Source organism: Coregonus clupeaformis, chromosome 20 (assembly GCF_020615455.1).
Source record: "Coregonus clupeaformis isolate EN_2021a chromosome 20, ASM2061545v1, whole genome shotgun sequence".
In the NCBI taxonomy this organism is placed as follows: Eukaryota; Metazoa; Chordata; class Actinopteri; order Salmoniformes; family Salmonidae; genus Coregonus; species Coregonus clupeaformis.
The window spans coordinates 58,256,393-58,276,389 of NC_059211.1; the positions used below are offsets into that span (position 1 = coordinate 58,256,393).

At 41.6% G+C, this 19,997-nt stretch overlaps 1 protein-coding gene across 4 annotated transcripts in view; it reads right to left on the reverse strand.

The window, feature by feature from the left end:
• The window catches only part of LOC121533952 (circadian locomoter output cycles protein kaput-like), a 39,278-nt gene that overhangs the window by 9,695 nt on the left and 9,586 nt on the right, over positions 1-19,997 (reverse strand). For all 4 annotated transcript variants that reach the window (XM_041840345.2, XM_041840342.2, XM_041840344.2 and 1 more), the window contains exons 2-12: positions 15,777-15,843; positions 15,264-15,508; positions 15,045-15,136; positions 3,045-3,107; positions 2,767-2,915; positions 2,550-2,641; positions 2,364-2,453; positions 2,130-2,250; positions 1,827-1,940; positions 1,559-1,677; positions 1,307-1,389 (exon numbers count right to left, since the gene is read on the reverse strand). In XM_041840345.2, coding sequence (XP_041696279.1) covers positions 1,307-1,389; positions 1,559-1,677; positions 1,827-1,940; positions 2,130-2,250; positions 2,364-2,453; positions 2,550-2,641; positions 2,767-2,915; positions 3,045-3,107; positions 15,045-15,064 — 851 coding nt within the window. In that variant the 5' untranslated portion in view covers positions 15,065-15,136; positions 15,264-15,508; positions 15,777-15,843. The remainder of the gene's footprint in view (positions 1-1,306; positions 1,390-1,558; positions 1,678-1,826; positions 1,941-2,129; positions 2,251-2,363; positions 2,454-2,549; positions 2,642-2,766; positions 2,916-3,044; positions 3,108-15,044; positions 15,137-15,263; positions 15,509-15,776; positions 15,844-19,997) is intronic.

Below are 19,997 nucleotides of genomic sequence, written 5' to 3' on the forward strand. Positions count from 1 at the left end.
ATGTTTACGGATTTAGGGTTGTACCTGGTAGGTTCGTTGATAATTTGTGTGAGATTGAGGGCATCTAGTTTGGATTGTAGGATGGCCGGGGTGTTAAGCATATCCCAATTTAGGTCACCAAGCAGTACCAACTCTGAGAATAAATGGGGGGCAATCAATTCACATATGGTGTCCAGGGCACAGCTGGGGGCTGAGGGGGGTCTGTAGCAAGCGGCAACAGTGAGAGACTTTCTGGAAAGGTGGATTTTTAGAAGTAGAAGCTCAAACTGTTTGGGCACAGACCTGGATAGTATGATAGAGCTCTGCAGGCTATCTCTACAGTAGATTGCAACTCCACCCCCTTTGGCAGTTCTATCTAGACGGAAAATGTTATAGTTGGGTATGGACATTTCAGAATTTTTGGTGGCCTTCCTAAGCCAGGATTCAGACACTGTTGGGTTGGCGGAGTGTGCTAACGCAGTGAATAACTCAAACTTAGGAAGTAGACTTCTGATATTAACATGCAAGAAACCAAGGCTTTTGCGATTACAGAAGTCAACAAATGATAGCGCCTGGGGAGTAGGAGTGATACTGAGGGCTGCAGGGCCTGGGTTAGCCTCTACATCACCAGAGGAACAGAGGAGGACTAGAATAAGGATACGGCTAAAGGCTTTAAGAACTGGTCTTCTAGTGCGTTGGGTACATAGTATAAAGGGGGCAGATTTCCGGGCGTTGTAGAAAAGATTCAGGGCATTATGTACAGACAAGGATATGGAAGGATATGAGTAAAGTGGAGGTAAACCTAAGCGTTGGGTAACAATGAAAGAGATAGCATCACTGGAGGCACCAATTGAGTCGGTCTCCGCGTGTATGGGGGTGGGACAAAGGAGCTATCTAAGGCAGGTTTAGCTGGGCTGGGGGATCTACAGTGAAATAGTACAATTAGAAATAACCGAAACAACAATAAGCTAACCATATTGACATGGGAGAGAGGCATAAAGCAATCACAGGTGTAATTTGAGAGAGCTAAGACAACAGCTGGTAATGACGACACAGTTTGGGCTGAGGCTAAACATAAACAGGATGCGGTACCGTAAAAAGGAACAGTCCAGCAGGCATCAGCTGTATAGCTGTGTTATCATAAGGTCCGGTGAACAGCAATAGGATAGTTCGGAGGTAGTTCGGGGGCTGCTAAAGCACTAGCGAGCAAGAGGCCACGGCTAGCGTGTGCTAGCGGGCTGGGGCTAGAGACTAACTCTCTCTTACACGACATAGGCAAGTAAACACACACAGTAATGGATATAGACAGCCAGACAGCACACATTACCTGTGGTCCAAGAAGAGGAACTTCCATTCTAAGCTGTGTCTAGAGGTGAATTCTTCATTGGGTTCTTCCACAGTGCACATCTCCTGTGGGGTGAGTGAGAAAAAATGAGATTTTACATCTCATACAAAGGAAATCATTTACAGTGCTTACACTAAGGACACTTTACAGTACAACATTAGACATACTTGGTTACCTAGCTACCGAAATATGCAGTCTGTGATATATAAGTCTCTGGAATTCCAATTGTCTTACCTTGATAAACTGTGGTTTGGCTAATCTCACAGTTGCTATGAAACAGACTCGGTCCTCAAAAGCGGGCCGGAGTGACCGCTGGATCACCCCTTCCAAGCCATTTCGAGTCGAGTTAGGCACTTTAGGAGAATGGGAAAACAACAACTTAAACTGACCAAAAGTCAGAAATGACTAAGTGCATTTATGGTCACAAACTAAATACAGACCAGCTACTTGTGAACAACATTCAAAGCCTAATTTTCCCTAAATCAATATAAAGAAAATGTACCATTATTCAGGGACTTGAAGTTTCCGATGAACTTAACATACTCATACACAGGAGGCTCTTTGGGGTCGATCGTCCCTCGGAGCATGTGGCAACAGAATTCTAACTGGTTTTTTGCTGAAAACAAATGAATCATACAATAAAGCAGAGTACAATTTGATAGACTTGGTTTAAATAAACTAATCTAGTTCTGAAACAAATAATCTGCTCATGGCATGCTGTGGCCAAATAAACTTGACATAGGCCATTTAGACCATGGAAATTATAGAAACTACTAGGCAATACTGAAACAGCTCCAGTACTTACTCTTGAGATACTCGGGCGTTAGCGTCTCTCCCTCCAGTATGTGAGACGACAGGGCTTTATACACGTCTGAATGTTCCACCAGGGGCAGGAAGTTCAACAGGTTCTGATCCACCAGGTCAGACTGAAACAAACACACAATGTCAACTTTAGTCATGTATGTCATCCTTGGTCATGGATGTCATCCTTACATATTGTAGGCATTAACTCATATATATGTACTGAGTGAATACTCACAGGAAGATGTTCCAGTAGAGATGTAACACTCTCTGAGACGTAGATTATGTTCCCATCTGTCATAATTGCTAGGAAGAAGCCGTCTAACGCCTAGCAGATACAAAACAGTTGTTGAAACACCATCTACTTGCAAAATAGAATGTGAGAAAGTAAACTATGTAGAAAACAGGTACGAGTGCCACTCACCTCCAGCATCAGCTGTGTGAACTCTTCATTACTAAGAAAAGGAGGTTTCCAGTCCTGTCGGATCTCACTCGACTCCGACTGCGCAGCTATTTCTGACAGAGACACAGAGAAGAGGGCATAACTGACATGAAGTACTCACCTTGGTAAAAACACAGAAATGTTCCTATTCTTCCAGACATGTTGATGTCCAATGGCTAGGAGGAGGAGAGGTCATTACCTTTATGCTTGCGCAGGAAGTCGATGCTCTTCTGTAAGATGGTGGACTTGTCCATCTTCCGGGTGTTGCCCGGCAGCATGGTACCCAGCTCCTTGATGAGGACATTGAACTGGTCTCTGCGCTTCTTCTCAGACTTGTTACGGGACACTCTGGAGGGTTGGACATGAGAAACATAAGAATACACATACTAAGATTCTTACAAAAACAACACAATGATCCAACTAAGCCTTTGTACAGAGTTGTCTTTAATGTGGTTCTTGAGCTCATAAAGACCTCACCGTTTTGCTTTGTCCTTTTCATCTTCTTCCAATAACCCATCAAAGATACTGCTGGCGTCATCCCTGCAAAACAACCAACCATATTTATTTCGGGCCAAAACATAAGAGGTGCAGATAGAGTTGGCCAGACTGCTACCCCAGCCCAGGCATAGGCTAAATTTAGACAGAGCCCCGTGCTCTGTGACTCAGCTGGTATTGAGGCAAAACGGCCAGGAATGCAACTAATTTGTTTTGGAAGGGAGAACCTTTTGCTTACTCAGCGGACCAGGACTGACGACACTAACATGTACAGTTGAAGTCAGAAGTTTACATACACCCTTTTCAAATACATTTAAACTCTGTTTTTCACAATTCCTGACTTAGGTCAGTTAGCAATTTCCAAACGCCTGAAGGTACCACGTTCATCTGTACAAACAATAGTACGCAAGTATAAACACCATGGGACCACGCAGCTGTCATACCGCTCAGGAAGGAGACGCGTTCTGTCTCCTAGAGATGAATGTACTTTGGTGCGAAAAGCGCAAATCAATCCCAAAACAACAGCAAAGGACCTTGTGAAGATGCTGGAGGAAACAGGTACAAAAGTATCTATATCCACAGTAAAATGAGTCCGATATCGACATAACCTGAAAGGCCGCTCAGCAAGGAGAAGCCACTGCTCCAAAACCGCCATAAAAAAGCAAGACTACGGTTTGCAACTGCACATGGGGACAAATATCGTACTTTTTTGAGAAATATCCTCTGGTCTGATTAAACAAAAATAGAACTGTTTGGCCATAATGACCATCGTTATGTTTGGAGGAAAAAGGGGGTAGCTTGCTAGCCGAAGAACACCATCCCAACCGTGAAGCACGGGGGTGGCAGCATCATGCTGTGGGGGTGCTTTGCTGCAGGAGGGACTGGTGCACTTCACAAAATAGATGGCATCATGAGGAATTAAAATGATGTGGATATATTGAAGCAACATCTCAAGACATCGGTCAGGAAGTTAAAGCTTGGTCGCAAATGGGTCTTCCAAATGGACAATGACCCCAAGCATACTTCCAAAGTTGTGGCAAAATGGCTTGTGGAAGGCTACCCGAAACATTTGACCCAAGTTAAACAATTTAAAGGCAATACTACCAAATACTAATTGAGTGTATGTAAACTAAATTGTGGCAAAATGGCTTAAGGACAACAAAGTCAAGGTATTGGAGTGGCTATCACAAAGCCCTGACCTCAATCCTATAGAACATTTGTGGGCAGAACTGAAAAAGCGTGTGCGAGCAAGGAGGCCTACAAACCCGACTCAGTTACACCAGCTCTGTCAGGAGGAATGAGCCAAAATTCAACCAACTTATTGTGGGAAGCTTGTGGAAGGCTACCTGAAACATTTGACCCAAGTTAAACAATTTAAAGGCAATGCTACCAAATACTAATTGAGTGTATGTAAACTTCTGACCCACTGGGAAGCTGAAATAAATAATTCTCTCTACAATTATTCTGACATTTCACATTCTTAAAATAAAGTGGTGATCCTAACTGACCTAAGACAGGGAATTTTTACTAGGATTAAATGTCAGGAATTGTGAAAAACTGAGTTTAAATGTATTTGGCTAAGGTGTATGTAAACTTACGACTTAAACTGTACTTAACCACATTTTCATGACTTATTATAGCCTACATGAAAAAGTACACCACCAGTCAAAAGTTTTACAACACCTACTCATTCAAGGGTTTTTCTTTATTTTTACAATTTTACATTGTAGAATAATAGTGAAGACATCAACACTATGAAATTTCACATATAATCATGTAGTAACCCCCCCAAAAAAGTGTTAAACAAATCAAAATATGTTATATTTCAGATTCTTCAAATAGCCACCCTTTGCCTTGATGACAGCTTTGCACACTCTTGGCATTCTCTCAATCAGCTTCATGAGGTAGTCACCCGGAATGGATTTCAATTAACAGGTGTGCCTTCTTTTAATGTAATTTGTGGAATTTATTTCCTTCTTTAATGCGTTTGAGCCAATCAGTTGTGTATTGACAGGGTAGGGGGGGGTATACAGAAGATAGCCCTATTTGGTAAAAGACCAAGTCCATATTATGGCAAGAACAGCTCAAATATGCAAAGAGAAACGACAGTCCATCATTACTTTAAGACATGAAGGTCAGTCAATACGGAACATTTCAAGAACTTTTAAGGTTTCTTCAAGTGCAGCCTAATGAATTTATTTAAATTGACTGATTTTCTTATATGAACTCTAACTTAGTAAAATCTTTGAAATTGTTGCATGTTGCGTTTATATTTTTGTTCAGTATAGTTAAGTATGTCATTATTTTTTATTTTTTATTGATTGATCATATTTAAAAGTGTGCTTTCATTAATTACATTAACAAAAATTATGAAACGAATTTACATTACTTTTCCTGACCGTACAAACCCTCATTTGACAACTTGGAACAGAGCATCATGCCATTCAGGCTGGCACATTTTCAATCAGTGCAATCTTGAACAGCCTACTGTCACTCAAAGATTCACAGACTAGTGGCAAATAAACTTGAATAATGAGTAGTCAGGAAATGAATGCCCACTCTCCATTGCTATTCAATGAAGATCCCGCCTTCATTCTGCTTTGATCAACCTTTTTTGACAGGGTGTGTGAATCTGGGCCAGCGAAAGGCTACTTTGTTTTTATAGTGGAGCCGAGGCGCAATTCCCCAAAAATTAGAAGTGCCTGTATGGCGTTCCGGACAGCTCCGGCCCAAGTCAAGTACTGACTACACACCCATATGCCATGTCTTAAAATATGCAGACAGACTGATTAAAAGTAAGTTTACATTGTAATACTTCTGACAGCCAACTTTCTAGCTCTGCCCACAATTTACAGACTTTATAGCATTCCCAGAAAGCATGGATTATTGAGTCATTATTCGTTTTACACTTAAGACATGACTGCCGTTGTGCTGTAGAATTTGTGCATTTTGTCTCTTGTATAATAAATGCTATACATTATAGTTTATACTGGATTAAGCGTACATTTTCATTAACTGTAATTTTGTTAGTTATGCTCCAACATTCCCTCCATCTTGTGCCAACATCAGTTATTTTTAAGTCTTGGTTCCAATAGTTTTCTTTTTTCTAAGAGATTGTTTGTTGGATATGCTCTCTGCAAGGTTTTGTATATCTTCCCTATCATATGAACATCCTTTTCTGACTCAAATAAGAGTCCCTCAAGGTTGCTCCCTCCAAGGTCTATTTTCACTGCACACTTCTCATTGAACAATAATTCATGAACCACTAACCAAGAGTCCTTGGAGTGGTGGGGGGGGGGGGAATCATGCTAATGCATATGAGTGCTGATCTGAGCCCGTGACATTCTGTTGAATGACGTATGCGCGCATCTTGTGCCCATATTTGCCTTCATGCGTTTCTGTGTGAGTATGAGAATAATGTGGTGCGTGTGTTGTTTTTTTACCCCGGGGTGCTTCGAACAAATCAGCTTCAATTACACTCACCAATGCTATTTTTAGACGACCCCATTAAAAATCAACAATGTAGAAACTCAATAGTTTAATAGCAAACAACAAATACAGTAATGAAGAGTAGACAAGCATTTTACAACCATGTGCTGGGCGATATGGACAAAAAGTCCTATCATGATAAATGTAACTATTTTACTTGATAGTGATAAATACAACAATATATATATTTTTTTAAATGGACAGTTAGGCCTACTTTCCATTAGTGGCAGTTTTTTTGAAGTTGTTGTGCCAAGTAAGACAACAGATGGTATAGCCTATGATAGAAAAAGTAAGTTATTGCATCTAACATATCCAGGGAATGCATTATTGATATTTTAAAATAGGATCCAGAATGATCAGATTTATTTTGGGCTCTTCAGAGATGAATTTGCCGACATCTTTGTGCAGATGCCTATTGGCCTATAGGCTTCAAATTTATTCCATGGAGGGCAGAGATGTCTGCAGGTTTTCGCTCCTCCCTTGTACTCGATTGATGAATTAAGGTAACTAATTACTAAGGAACTCCCCACACCTGGTTGTGTAGGGCTTAATTGAAAGGAAAAAACAAAAACCTGCAGACATTAGGCCCTCCATGGAATGAGTTTGACACCCCTGTTCTAGGCGATATTATTCACCACTGGAGGAAGTGGGAACTCAAAACACTTAGCTAGATTGCTAACTCTAAATATGTTCTTGTTGCTAGATAGATTAATCAATTAGCCTATATGGCTATCAGTAAATGTAATGTCCAACAAAACTTTTCAGTACTAGGCCAGTTGATGTAAGCCTATTCAGCGCAAATGGCGCATTCCGCACATCAAAACCAACCTCGGGTTGTAAAGTGGTGGCATGAACTCAATATTAAGATTTGAGAAATAAACAGTAGTTGCTTTGAAAACAGTCTGTCCCGCAATTGCATTTGGAGCAATGGTCATATGCTTGTGCTTTTTAGAAAGCATCTCTCCCTCCCTCTGTGCGCACAGTGGGGAGAGGGAGCGAGTGGCTCGCTCACACAGCAGCCGACAGCGAAACAGGCAGATAGTTTCATTGCAGGAATCAACATAATGCATAGGCTATTACTGTTGGCCAAATAATGGTTTTAGAACAAAAAAATGTGCAGGAACGTTGTGTAGAAAAATCACAGAAAATGACCGACCTAAGCAAAATGCTCCGGTAAGAGGACAAGGTCGGTGTTGGTAATTTTCGGTTTATCGTCCCAGCTCTATAGTACATCCCACACACAGCCAAAGACAGATAAGTACAGTCAAGCTCTGGTTTATCATTAACCCTAATGGTGTTTGCTCTCATATGAGAATGAATGGGACTCGGGAGAAATGTGAACTGATATGGATGGAAATAATAACTTTCTTATTACATTCCCCTTGCTGGCGATCAGAGCATTAACAACAACATGTCCATAAAGACACCACATGACCAAATGAAATTCCACCCATGGCACACAATTAGATCAGGCCACCTAAAGCTGGCGTGTTTTAATAAGATGTAAAACCTGAGGATTGTGTATTTAAGATGGTGGTAATAGTGTTCGGCAGGTCTAACCTCTGATTTACAGGAGGCGGAGCTCCAGATGACCTGAGGGCTCTATGGATGTGGCAACAAAACACTATTCTCCTCTGAAACCAATGGACAATGAGCAAGAGGCCCTGCTCACACAAAACATATTTACACAACCACCGTCAACATACCTTAAACTACGTGTCAAACTCAAGGCCCATTCAATCTGGCCTGCGGGTCCAGTTTCGATTTGTTTAGTTTTTGATCGTTTTCCCCTGAAAAAAAATCTCAAATCGACATTGAAATAACAAAAAACTAATCGAAACTGTGTAGAAATAATAATGGACCTACATTTATAGTATCTTCACTCTGTCCAGCTCGCTATCAGTTGAAAAGTCATTTCTTTATTACATTGTTCAACATTTTCTTAACATTTGTCATAATTAGTTAAAGCAATGAATTTGTATCGACTCTCGTTGCTGCATATTTTCCGCCATTTTCTTCAAATCTGAAAACGTTGTGAGGCCACGCCCATTTCCTGAAGAATTGCATTATGGGCCCTAAAAGTACGGAAAGTGTCCACTGCTTGTATCCTTCGTATTTTGACGAATGTATTACGACATCCGTGAACTTTTGGCATACTACCTATATCCATACTATGACCAATAAGCATACTATACACTCAATTTACGTCACAAATAGTACGGTTAGTCTAAAGTATTCGAACACAGCTTTCATCTGACAAGACTGAATCCAAACGATACACTGTTGATTATCTGTGCATTTCACATTGTGTACTTTTCGCTGCATTTGTTAATAACGAAATCTGAAAATACTCTGGATACATTCAGTAACATAAGAATATGCATGGCAAATTTGGGGTAGGTGCAACATAAGACAAAAAAATGGGGTTTGAGACAACAACAAAAAAAGGGGTTTTAGAGAGGTCTAACTGGTGTCTACAAGTGGCTACATACAGTGCCTCCAGAAAATATTCACATCCCAGTACTTTTTCGACATTTTGTTGTGTTACAACCTGAATTTAAAATTGATCAAATTTAGATTTTGTGTCTCTGATCTACACACAATAACCCCATAATGTGAAGTGGAATTTTTTGGTAGAACATTTTCAAAATGTATGTAAAATGAAATGCTCAGGAGTGAAAATGTGCTTAACAAATCACATAAGTTGCATGGACTCATTCTGTGTTAATAATAGTGGTTAACATGATTTTTGAATGACTAGCCCATCTCTGTACCCCGAACATACAATTATCTGTAAGGTCCCTCAAAATCGAGAAGTGAATTTCAAGCACAGATAGAACCACAAAGACCAGGGAGGTTTTTCAATGCCTCACAAAGAAGGGCACCGATTGGTAGATGTCTAAAAAAAATTTAAAAAGCAGACACTGAATATCCCTTTGAGCATGGTAAAGTTATTAATTAGACTTTGGATGGTGTATCAATACACCCAGTCACTACAAAGATACAGACGTCCTTCCTACCTCAGTTGCCGGAGAGGAAGGAAACAGCTCAGGGATTTCACCATGAGGCCAATGATGATTTTAAAACAGAGTTTAATGTTTGTGATATAAAAAAAATGAATGAGGATGGCTCAACAACATTGTAGTTACTCCACAGTACTAACCTAAATATGACAGAGTGAAAAGGAAGCCTGTACAGAATAAAAATATTCCAAAACATGCATCCTGTTTGCAACAAGGCACTTTTTGTCCTGAATACAAAGCGTTATGTTTAGGGCAAATCCAACAACACAAAACTGAGTACCATTCTTCATATCTTCAAGCATGGTGGTGGCTGCATCATATGAAAAAAGTATGAAAAATGTATGCACTCACTAAACTGTAAGTCGCTCTGGATAAGAGTGTCTGCTAAACGACTAAAATTTAAAAATGTTATGGGTATGCTTGTCATCGGAAAGGGAGTTTTGTAGGATAAAAAGTAACGGAATACAGCTAAGCACAGTCAGGAAAACCTGGTTCAGTCTTCTTTCCAACAGACACTGGGAGACAAATTCACCTTTCAGCAGGACAATAACCTAAAACAAGGCCAAATCTACACTGGAGTTGCTTACCAAGACGACATTGAATGTTCCTGAGTGGCCTAGTTACAGTTTTGACTTAAAAATCAGCTTAAAAATCGATGGCAAGACATTGCTAGAACGCCATTTCCAACAACCAACTTGACAGAGCTTGAATAATTATTTAACGAATAAATGGGCAAATATTGTACAACCCAGGTGTGCAAAGCATTTAAACACTTACCCAAAAAGATTCACAGCTGTAATCGCTGCCAAAGGTGTTTCTAACATGTACAGTTGAAGTCGGAAGTTTACATACACCTTAGCCAAATACATTTAAACTCAGTTTTTCCACAATTCCTGACATTTAATCGTAGTAAAAATGTTGAGAATGATTTATTTCAGCTTTTATTTCTTTCATCACATTCCCAGTGGGTCAGAAGTTTACATACACTCAATTAGTATTTGGTAGTATTGCCTTTAAATTGTTTAACTTGGGTCAAATGTTTCGGGTAGCCTTCCACAAGCCATTTTGCCACAACTTTGGAAGTATGCTTGGGGTCATTGTCCATTTGGAAGACCCATTTGCGACCAAGCTTTAACTTCCTGACTGATGTCTTGAGATGTTGCTTCAATATATCCACATAATTTTCCTTCCTCATGATGCCATCTATTTTATGAAGTGCACCAGTCCCTACTGCAGCAAAGCACCCCCACAGCATGATGCTGTCACCCCGTGCTTCACGGTTGGGATGGTGTTCTTCGGCTTGCAAGTACCCCCCTTTTTCCTCCAAACATAACGATGGTCATTATGGCCAAACAGTTCTATTTTTGTTTCATCAGACCAGAGGACATTTCTCCAAAAAGTACGATCTTTGTCCCCATGTGCAGTTGCAAACCGTAGTCTGGCTTTTTTATGGCGGTTTTGGAGCAGTGGCTTCTTCCTTGCTGAGCGGCCTTTCAGGTCATGTCGATATAGGACTAGTTTTACTGTGGATATAGATACTTTTGTACCTGTTTCCTCCAGCATCTTCACAAGGTCCTTTGCTGTTGTTCTGGGATTGATTTGCACTTTTTGCACAAAAGTACGTTCATCTCTAGGAGACAGAACGTGTCTCCTTCCTGAGCGGTATGATGACTGCGTGTTTATACTTGCATACTATTGTTTGTACAGATGAACGTGGTACCTTCAGGCGTTTGGAAATCGCTCTCAAGGATGAACCAGACTTGTGGAGGTCTACACATTTTTTTCTGAGGTCTTGGCTGATTTCTTTTGATTTTCCCATGATGTCAAGCAAAGATGCACTGAGTTTGAAGGTAGGCCTTGAAATACATCCACAGGTACACCTCCAATTGACTCAAATGATGTCAATTAGCCTATCAGAAGCTTCTAAAGCCATGACATCATTTTCTGGAATTTTCCAAGCTGTTTAAAGGCACAGTCAACTTAGTGTATGTGAACTTCTGACCCACTGGAATTGTGATACAGTGAATTATAAGTGAAATAATCTGTCTGTAAACAATTGTTGGAAAAATTACTTGTGTCATGCACAAAGTAGATGTCCTAACCGACTTGCCAAAACTATAGTTTGCTAACAAGAAATGTGTGGAGTGGTTGAAAAACGAGTTTTAATGACTCCAACCTAAGTGTATGTAAACTTCTGACTTCAACTGTATTCTCTCAAGATATTTTTTATTTTATTTTTTATAAATGTTAGAATTTTTCTTACACATTGACATTAGAGTATTTTGTGTAGATCGTTACCAAAAATGACAATTAAATCAATTTTAATCCCACTTCTTAACACAAATGTGGAAAAAGTTGAGGGGTGTGAATACTTTCTGAAGGCACTGTACCTCTTCAAAGTGTGCACTGTTCCTACATCATTTCAATGCACTTTTATGGCTCAAAGAAGAGTCTTCAACTATAAGGTACTATTTTGAGCTCTCAGCTGTGCTGTTGAGGAACTAGAGCAAGCAGACTTGTAGTTGTTTTCTTTGGAACACAGCCCAGCATCGCCGCCATCACACAATTACTGTTGTTGTTTACACATTCCAAAAACGGTCCATTATAAATCACAATCTGGTCAGGTGGGCATAATTTGAAAGCATGTTCTATTGCCAACATGGCTAGCTAAGTTGCAAAATACGATCTTACAGTGTTAGGCTTTCACATAGAAAAGAGTCACGAGTGTATTCAGATGCGTGTTCCCCACCAAATTTCTTCACAATACCACAGACATAGGCTCATTCTGTTCAGAACAACCCAGGGTATGACACCATGTCATCTTGTAACTGTACATCAAGCATAGTGATCATAAACGTTGACACTGTATATGAAATGAGTTTTATGGCATGGAAATGTGAAGTGCAGATTTGGACTAACAGGTGTTTGGCTTGCTTGTATGACATCAAAGTGGTATTTATTATAATCCTTAATGTCTCATCTTTCAAATTACATTGAGTCCTCTTAATTTACAGCATTTCCCTCACTCAGACAAAAAAAAAGATGGGGCAACTTCTTGTCACATGCAGTGTTCACGTTCAGAACCGCTGTCAGTGTTCAGAACCCTTGAGCTGATGTCATGCATAGCATGTTTCTGTACAGCCACTGCATTCCAATTTAGGCGAATATCAGCGTCCAAATCTGCTATTTGAACCTGTATATGGGTATGAGTGTAGAGAGTTAACCAGGCAAGTCCATTAAGAACAACTGCTTATTTAAAATGATGACCTGGCAAGGTATAGTATATCCCTGCCAGGAGAGACTGAGGATATACTCCATAGTGAACAACAGCCATAAACTCAGCAGGGTACTTCTAGGAACCCAACTTCTCCTTCTAGGAAACCATTTGCTTTTGATTGGCAAAATTAAGCCCCTCCTTCAGCATGAGGTCATGTTCCATACTCTCTACTGACCCCCCACCGCACCCCCGCCTCCCCAGCTCTAATGACAGTAGCGGGGGAGTTCAGTGGTGCCGACAGAAGCCCCAGCCCGGCCCCCTCTGTCACATGAGACGGCACACACACACACCAGGGGAAGTGTAAAAACACCACCCACTCAAAATGGAGCAGGGCTGAGTGGCATGCTAATCCTGGGATTAAGGCGGGAGATCCCGTGCTGGTGGGACATTCCTGCTGTCACTCAGCTACCCCAGCCAGTTAAAACAGGTCTAGAGACACTGAGTCCACCCACACACAGGACAGTCACACACACCTAAAAGGTCCACCAAATGTTGCTTGAAATCACCATGGCGCCTGAGTGCAGGCAAGGTAAAGTACCGATTGAGAACATTTAAAAAACATGTTATTTTATAGATTTTTAGCCACAGGTGATTTGACAGATAGCGTTTCAGTGACCAGTTTGATGAGCAGGTAGGGTAGGATATCTACACTACCGGTCGAAAGTTTTAGAACACCTACTCATTCAAGGGTTTTTCTTAATTTTTACTATTTTCTACATTGTAGAATAATAGTGAAGACATCAAAACTATGAAATAACACATATGGAATCATGTAGTAACCAAAAAAGTGTTCAACAAATCAAAATATATTTTATATTTGAGATTCTTCAAATAGCCACCCTTTGCCTTAATGACAGCTTTGCACACTCTTGGCATTCTCTCAACCAGCTTCACCTGGAACGCTTTTCCAACAGTCTTGAAGGAGTTCCCACATATGCTGAGCACTTCTTGGCTGCTTTTCCTTCACTCTGCGGTCCGACTCATCCCAAACCATCTCAATTTGGTTGAGGTCGGGGGATTGTGGAGGCCAGGTCATCTGATGCAGCACTCCATCACTCTCCTTCTTGGTCAAATAGCCCTTACACAGCCTGGAGGTGTGTTGGGTCATTGTCCTGTTGAAAAACAAATTATAGTCCCACTAAGCCCAAACCAGATGGGATGGCGTATCGCTGCAGAATGCTGTGGTAGCCATGCTGGTTAAGTGTGCCTTGAATTCTAAATAAATAATAGACAGTGTCACCAGCAAAGCACCCCCACACCATAAACCCTCCTCCTCCATGCTTTACGGTTGGAAATACACATGCAGAGATCATCCGTTCACCCACACCGCTTCTCACAAAGACACAGCGGTTGGAACCAAAAATCTCCAATTTGGACTCCAGACCAAAGGACACATTTCCACCGGTCTAATGTCCATTGCTCGTGTTTCTTGGCCCAAGCAAGTCTCCTCTTCTTATTGGTGTCATTTTAGTAGTGGTTTCATCTCCTCTAAACAGTTGAACTCTGTGAAGCATTTATTTGGGCTGCAATTTCTGAGGCAGGTAACTCTAATTAACTTATTCTCTGCAGTAGAGGTAACTCTGGGTCTTCCTTTCCTGTGGCGGTCCTCATGAGAGCCAGTTTCATCATAGCGCTTGATGGTTTTTGCAACTGCGCTTGAAGAAACGTTCAAAGTTCTTGACCTTTTACATATTGACTGACCTTCATGTCTTAAAGTAATGATGGACTGTCGTTTCTCTTTGCTTATTTGAGCTGTTCATGGACTTGGTCTTTTACCAAATAGGGCTATCTTCTGTATACCTTGTCACAACACAACTGATTGGCTCAAACGCATTAAGGAAATAAATTCCACAAATTAACTTTTAAGAAGGCACACCTGTTAAATCAAATACATTCCAGGTGACTACCTCATGAAGCGGGTTGAGAGAATGCCAAGAGTGTGCAAAGCTGTCATCAAGGCAAAGGGTGGCTATTTGAAGAATCTCAAATATAAAATATTTTTATTTGTTGAACACATTTTTGGATACTACAGGATTCCATGTGTTATTTCATAGTTTTGATGTCTGTACTATTATTCTACAATGTAGAAAATACAAAAAAATCTAGAAAAACCCTTGAATGAGTAGGTTCTAAAACTTTTGACCGGTAGTTCATTTCTCTCAAGTGTAGGAGGAGATTGGTAGACTGACTCACCCGCCTATACTGGAAGTCATCTTGTAGCCTGTTCAGGGTAGCAGTTGTGGAGAGGGGCCTTTTAATCGTGAGGTAGACATTTGTGAATGAACCTGTCAGAAAAAGCGAGATTAACAGTGAAATTACAGTACATGGCCTGAAACTAAAAATAATGTTTATCACACAGAATAACCCACAGCCTCCATTCCTGAAGGGCAGCAGCACCCGGCCCAACCTTACCTCCTGTCTAGCCGACTCTGTGGGAGGATAAAGAGTGTGGTGTAGGATGAAGGTCCAGCCTGTGTGGAGGCACTGTGGGGATGGCAGAGGTCTGTGTGCCCCCTAGGGGAGGAGGGTAGTTACGAGAGTCACTGGGAGGATCCTGTGTCAAAGGCCAGCGGTTGTCAATGGCTCCTTGCTGAGCTGAGCTTTCCGCCGGGTTTGGGTGTGGACGTACCACATGACAGCTACATCGGATGCTCTAACTGGTTACGGAACAGAATACATTACATGAGTGAACCTGTAGAGTGTTCTATTTACTCAATCCCAAATCAACCATAGCCTCTGTACCCTAGGTTCTTGTCTATCTGCAATGAATGATTGGAGAAATGTTATATGGCGAAAATTCCAACTAGCATATCAGTGGGTTAAGTGGAGCTATATTTCTTATTTGCCTAGGGGTAGGGTCTAGGGGTCCATCTGGGACTGGCTGTAAATCAAACTGATTAGTACAGAGCAGAGGTGAGCACTTACCGATCACATGGTTCGTCTGGCGCCGCTATGGCACTGGACTAGAAAATATATGTTTTTCTTCAGGGATCTAAAATAAGAAAACACATGACATATACCCTGAAACACGCACATCCTTAAACCCTGAAACAGACACACAAATAACCTTACATATAGATGCACACATAACCTTATATCCTTAGAGATGACACATGATGATGGGAAAGCTGATTCAAAAGAGCCAGACAGGCCACAAAAGCCACAGCCTCAAATACGCAACCAAAAACACAAACTGACATGACAAAATCCTGGTATAGACACAGGCCCTTCTCTAAACTGGTTAGCGATCCTAATAATACCTACTTGTGCCAATGCAAGGACGTCAACAATGGAGCTCGACTGAACAATATAAGTCGCTAATAGTGAGCTTTCCTAAAATGACCAGTATCATGATTCATCCCATTCTGACCCAACAGATTGCAATGCTTTCACACAAACTGGACCAATGCCTGGATAGAACAGACCATTAGAGAGTTAAAGTGAATCCTTTCCAAAATGTTAAACTATGAACATATTTTGAGGAGAGAAAGAGAGCGACCGAGAGAGACCAAGACACAGAGACAGACATTGGGGTGTGGTGGCTGTGGCGGAGTGTCTAGGTGAATGAGGGGAGTGCTGTGGCATCTGTAGAGCATCTACAGATGGACTACCCAAATAAAGTGTGACCCCAAGTGCCTAAATGGAAGGGGGAGGTGCCATTATCATGGCCCATTGACTTTCAACTATGCCCATTTTTCTGCTCTCTGCACGTGACAGATACATTTGACCTGCACAGGCAGCATGACACACAGGCTCTCACACACAAACACATCACATAACACAGAGAATGAAGGTTCTGTCCATAACATACAATGTGAGGGTCTCTGTCGATAACATAAGGTTACAGGTTTAATGAATTGTCAACGTGACCATGTATGTAACAGCAGCAGCAGCGTTTCTAGCCACCTTATGTAATCTGGCAACAAGGTCGCCATCTGATTGGTCCAGAAACCGATGGGTTGGGCCAGAGTCAGAACATGTGGGTAAAGCAGCGATTTGAAAATTGGTCATTGGCTTTGATACTTTGATACTCAGAGGACCTATCACGTCTGAGACACTCAGAATCACTGTTGACTCCCCTCGTCACCACAAACGACTTAAATGATGGCCGTCTCAGACTCAAGTATGTATCGAACGACAGAGCAGCGGAATAATTTTGTGCGAGTCATCAGGCTATAAATAAAGTGCACAGAATTTAAAAGATATGGTCATTTCGTGGTGGGGAAAAATATAGAAAAAAACGTGCGTTTTCGTAGTATAAGCACTCGGAAGCCGACATTAGCATTCCCATAGAGTTAACATTGCAGGTTAGCTAGTTAGCTTTGAGGCATAACAGATTAAACATATCCTAATGTTACCTACATAAAACATTTCGGCACCGTTTGTCTTTTGTCATTGATATTCTGTGTCAACATTGTCCATTCAAGCATTGATCTTTGATTGAAACAATTATTATGCTAACATTTAAATGTTTTCATACGTTTTCCTCAACAGATTATAATTAACATATTTCAAATTCTGTGAACATTCTTTAATAGTTTTGACAAATTTCACAATGGTTTTGCTTGTGTGTCAATGCGCAGGAAGTTGAAAGACAAACGCATTCGAAATGGCTCGGGTCAAGTGGGCAGGGCTACATAAGGTGAATATGGGTCACAACAAGTGAGTGGTGTCTCATCTCACCTACAGCTTTTGGAGGGGTAAACAGATCAAAGCAGAGAGCACTGTTTCATTCATCACTGTTCTTTAACGAGCTGACTGAATCACTAAAACTGTGTCAACACTGAAAAGGGTCAGTGTTGACAGTGGGAAAAAAATGCAGACAGAGCATGACGTGAGAGCAGAGGAATGATAGAAAGTAGGGTTAATAGCAACATTTCTGTTTCCTTTAAAGCAGCAATAGTTGCAGTGGCAACACTAGCGGTAGCTGCAGCGAAAGGCTGTGCTTGTATAACTACACTCAGTGCTTCACTGACCTGCTGACACAATGACCTACTTTCTTCCTCCTTCCCCTTTAACTTCATCACAGCTCCACAGGCAGCCAATAACAGAGCAATTTCAGTCACCGTAAAACCCTGAGCAGCCAACCAGTGAGCAGAGTATGTCACCATGAGCCCTGAACAGCCAATCAAGTCCCTAACCGGCATATTACAACATTCGGAAACCAATCACACAGTAACCAAATGCATCCTGGCTTCCCCGGGGCATTAGTGAGACAAAGGAACTACGAAGAGAAGGGAGAGGGAGACTCGGAGGAGAGAGGGAGGGAAATGGAAAATGAAGGGGTGGAAGGGAAAGATAAATGTTTTTAAAGCAGCCACTCAAATCACTGATGCCGCAAATGTCCTCTGTCTCCCTCATATACACCCTAACAGATAAATACACCTCCCACACAGAAGCCCCTTCATCATTTCTCAGTAGCCTCAAATACATCGCTTCTCGCACTCACCAACACTTTCTCACCATTTCTAAACACACAAATTGTGCTGATGTGCTGCGTGTGAAGTGGATCCTCGGTGCTGCTCGTCGTCACGCACTCATAGCGACGGTGCCCATCGGCAACGCCATAGCAACTGCCCGCGCCATGCAGGGTAAAAATAGCCCAGCTGAATTCCTCTACAGTTGAGACTCCCTCCATCACGGAGTGAGCTTCCCCTATTCTATAATATAGCAGAGAGAGAATCCCTTTATATCTGGCTGAGGCTGCCCTATGATGGTCTACCTACCGCAGAGAGAGGACCTACCTCCATCACTGGACGCTGCTCGCTAGCAGTCTATAACATCCATTACTGTTTGAGTGTTCCGTGATGCTATAGAGAAGAGACTTTCCCCATACGTGTGCTTTCTATGTTATACAGTAGAAACTCCCTGTGTTTAATATATATATAAATGAGAGAGAGAGAGTCAATCACCAAGCATGCCCACCCCCCTGCCATTACACAGCAGAAACTCATTCCATTCAGGAAAGTGCTATTCTGGTCTAGCAGCATTTTAAAATACAACAGGGTTAAAATGAACATAGCAGGGTAAACAGAGCAGAACAAAGAATGAAAACAGAAAAGAGAGGTAAGGAGAACAGAACAAAAAACATACCTAGATTAAACAAAAAAATCTGATCTGGATCATATGGACCTTGGCATACAGAATAGGTCCTCTCTAAGCTGAGCCTAAGCCTGTATGTACCATTCCTGACATATCCTGACACCTGAAACCAAGGAGGATTTGTGGACCATCTATTAGTGAGTGGGTAGGATAGCCCGAGTGTTACCGTCTGAAAAGCAGCAGTAGGGAGCTTACAGTAGGGATGGGGAAAATGAGTCCTCCATAGCCATAGAAACGGGTACATTGGCTCGCATCGCCAACATTTAAAACCTTCAGACAATAAGCTGGAGGAGAGGTTCTGCTCTAAGGTTGCATTGACACAGGCAGCCCAATTCTGATATTCCTTTCACTAATTGGTCTTTTGACCAATCAGATCAGCTCTGATCTGATGTGATTGGTCAAAAGACCAATTAGTGGAAAAATATCAGAATTGGGCTGCCTGTGTAATAATAATAATAAATCACCATTTAGCAGACGCTTTTATCCAAAGCAACTTACAGTCATGTGTGCATACATTTTTACGTATGGGTGGTCCCAGGGATCGAACCCACTACCCTGGCGTTACAAGCGCCATGCTCTACCAATTGAGCTACAGAGGACCGTGTAAACGCAGCCATTGTGGCAGAGAATCCCTCATTAATCTAATGCAGTCAGAAACCACCAACGAGCATCAACACATTCACTGCTGGGAATTTCCTGACATCCAGGACCTCTATACCAGGCGGTGTCAGAGGAAGGCCCTAAAAATTATCAAAGACTCCAGCCACCCTAGTCATAGACTGTTCTCTCTGCTACCGCACGGCAAGCGGTACCGGAGCGCCAAGTCTAGGTCCAAAAGGCTTCTAAACAGCTTCTACCCCCAAGCCATAAGTCTCCTGAACAGCTAATCATGGCTACCCGGACTATTTGCATTGCCCCCCCCCCCCACCCCAACCCCCTCTTTTATGCTGCTGCTACTCTGTTTATTATTTATGCACTTTAACTCTACCCACATGTACATATTACCTCAATTATCTAGACTAACCGGTGCCCCCGCACATTGAC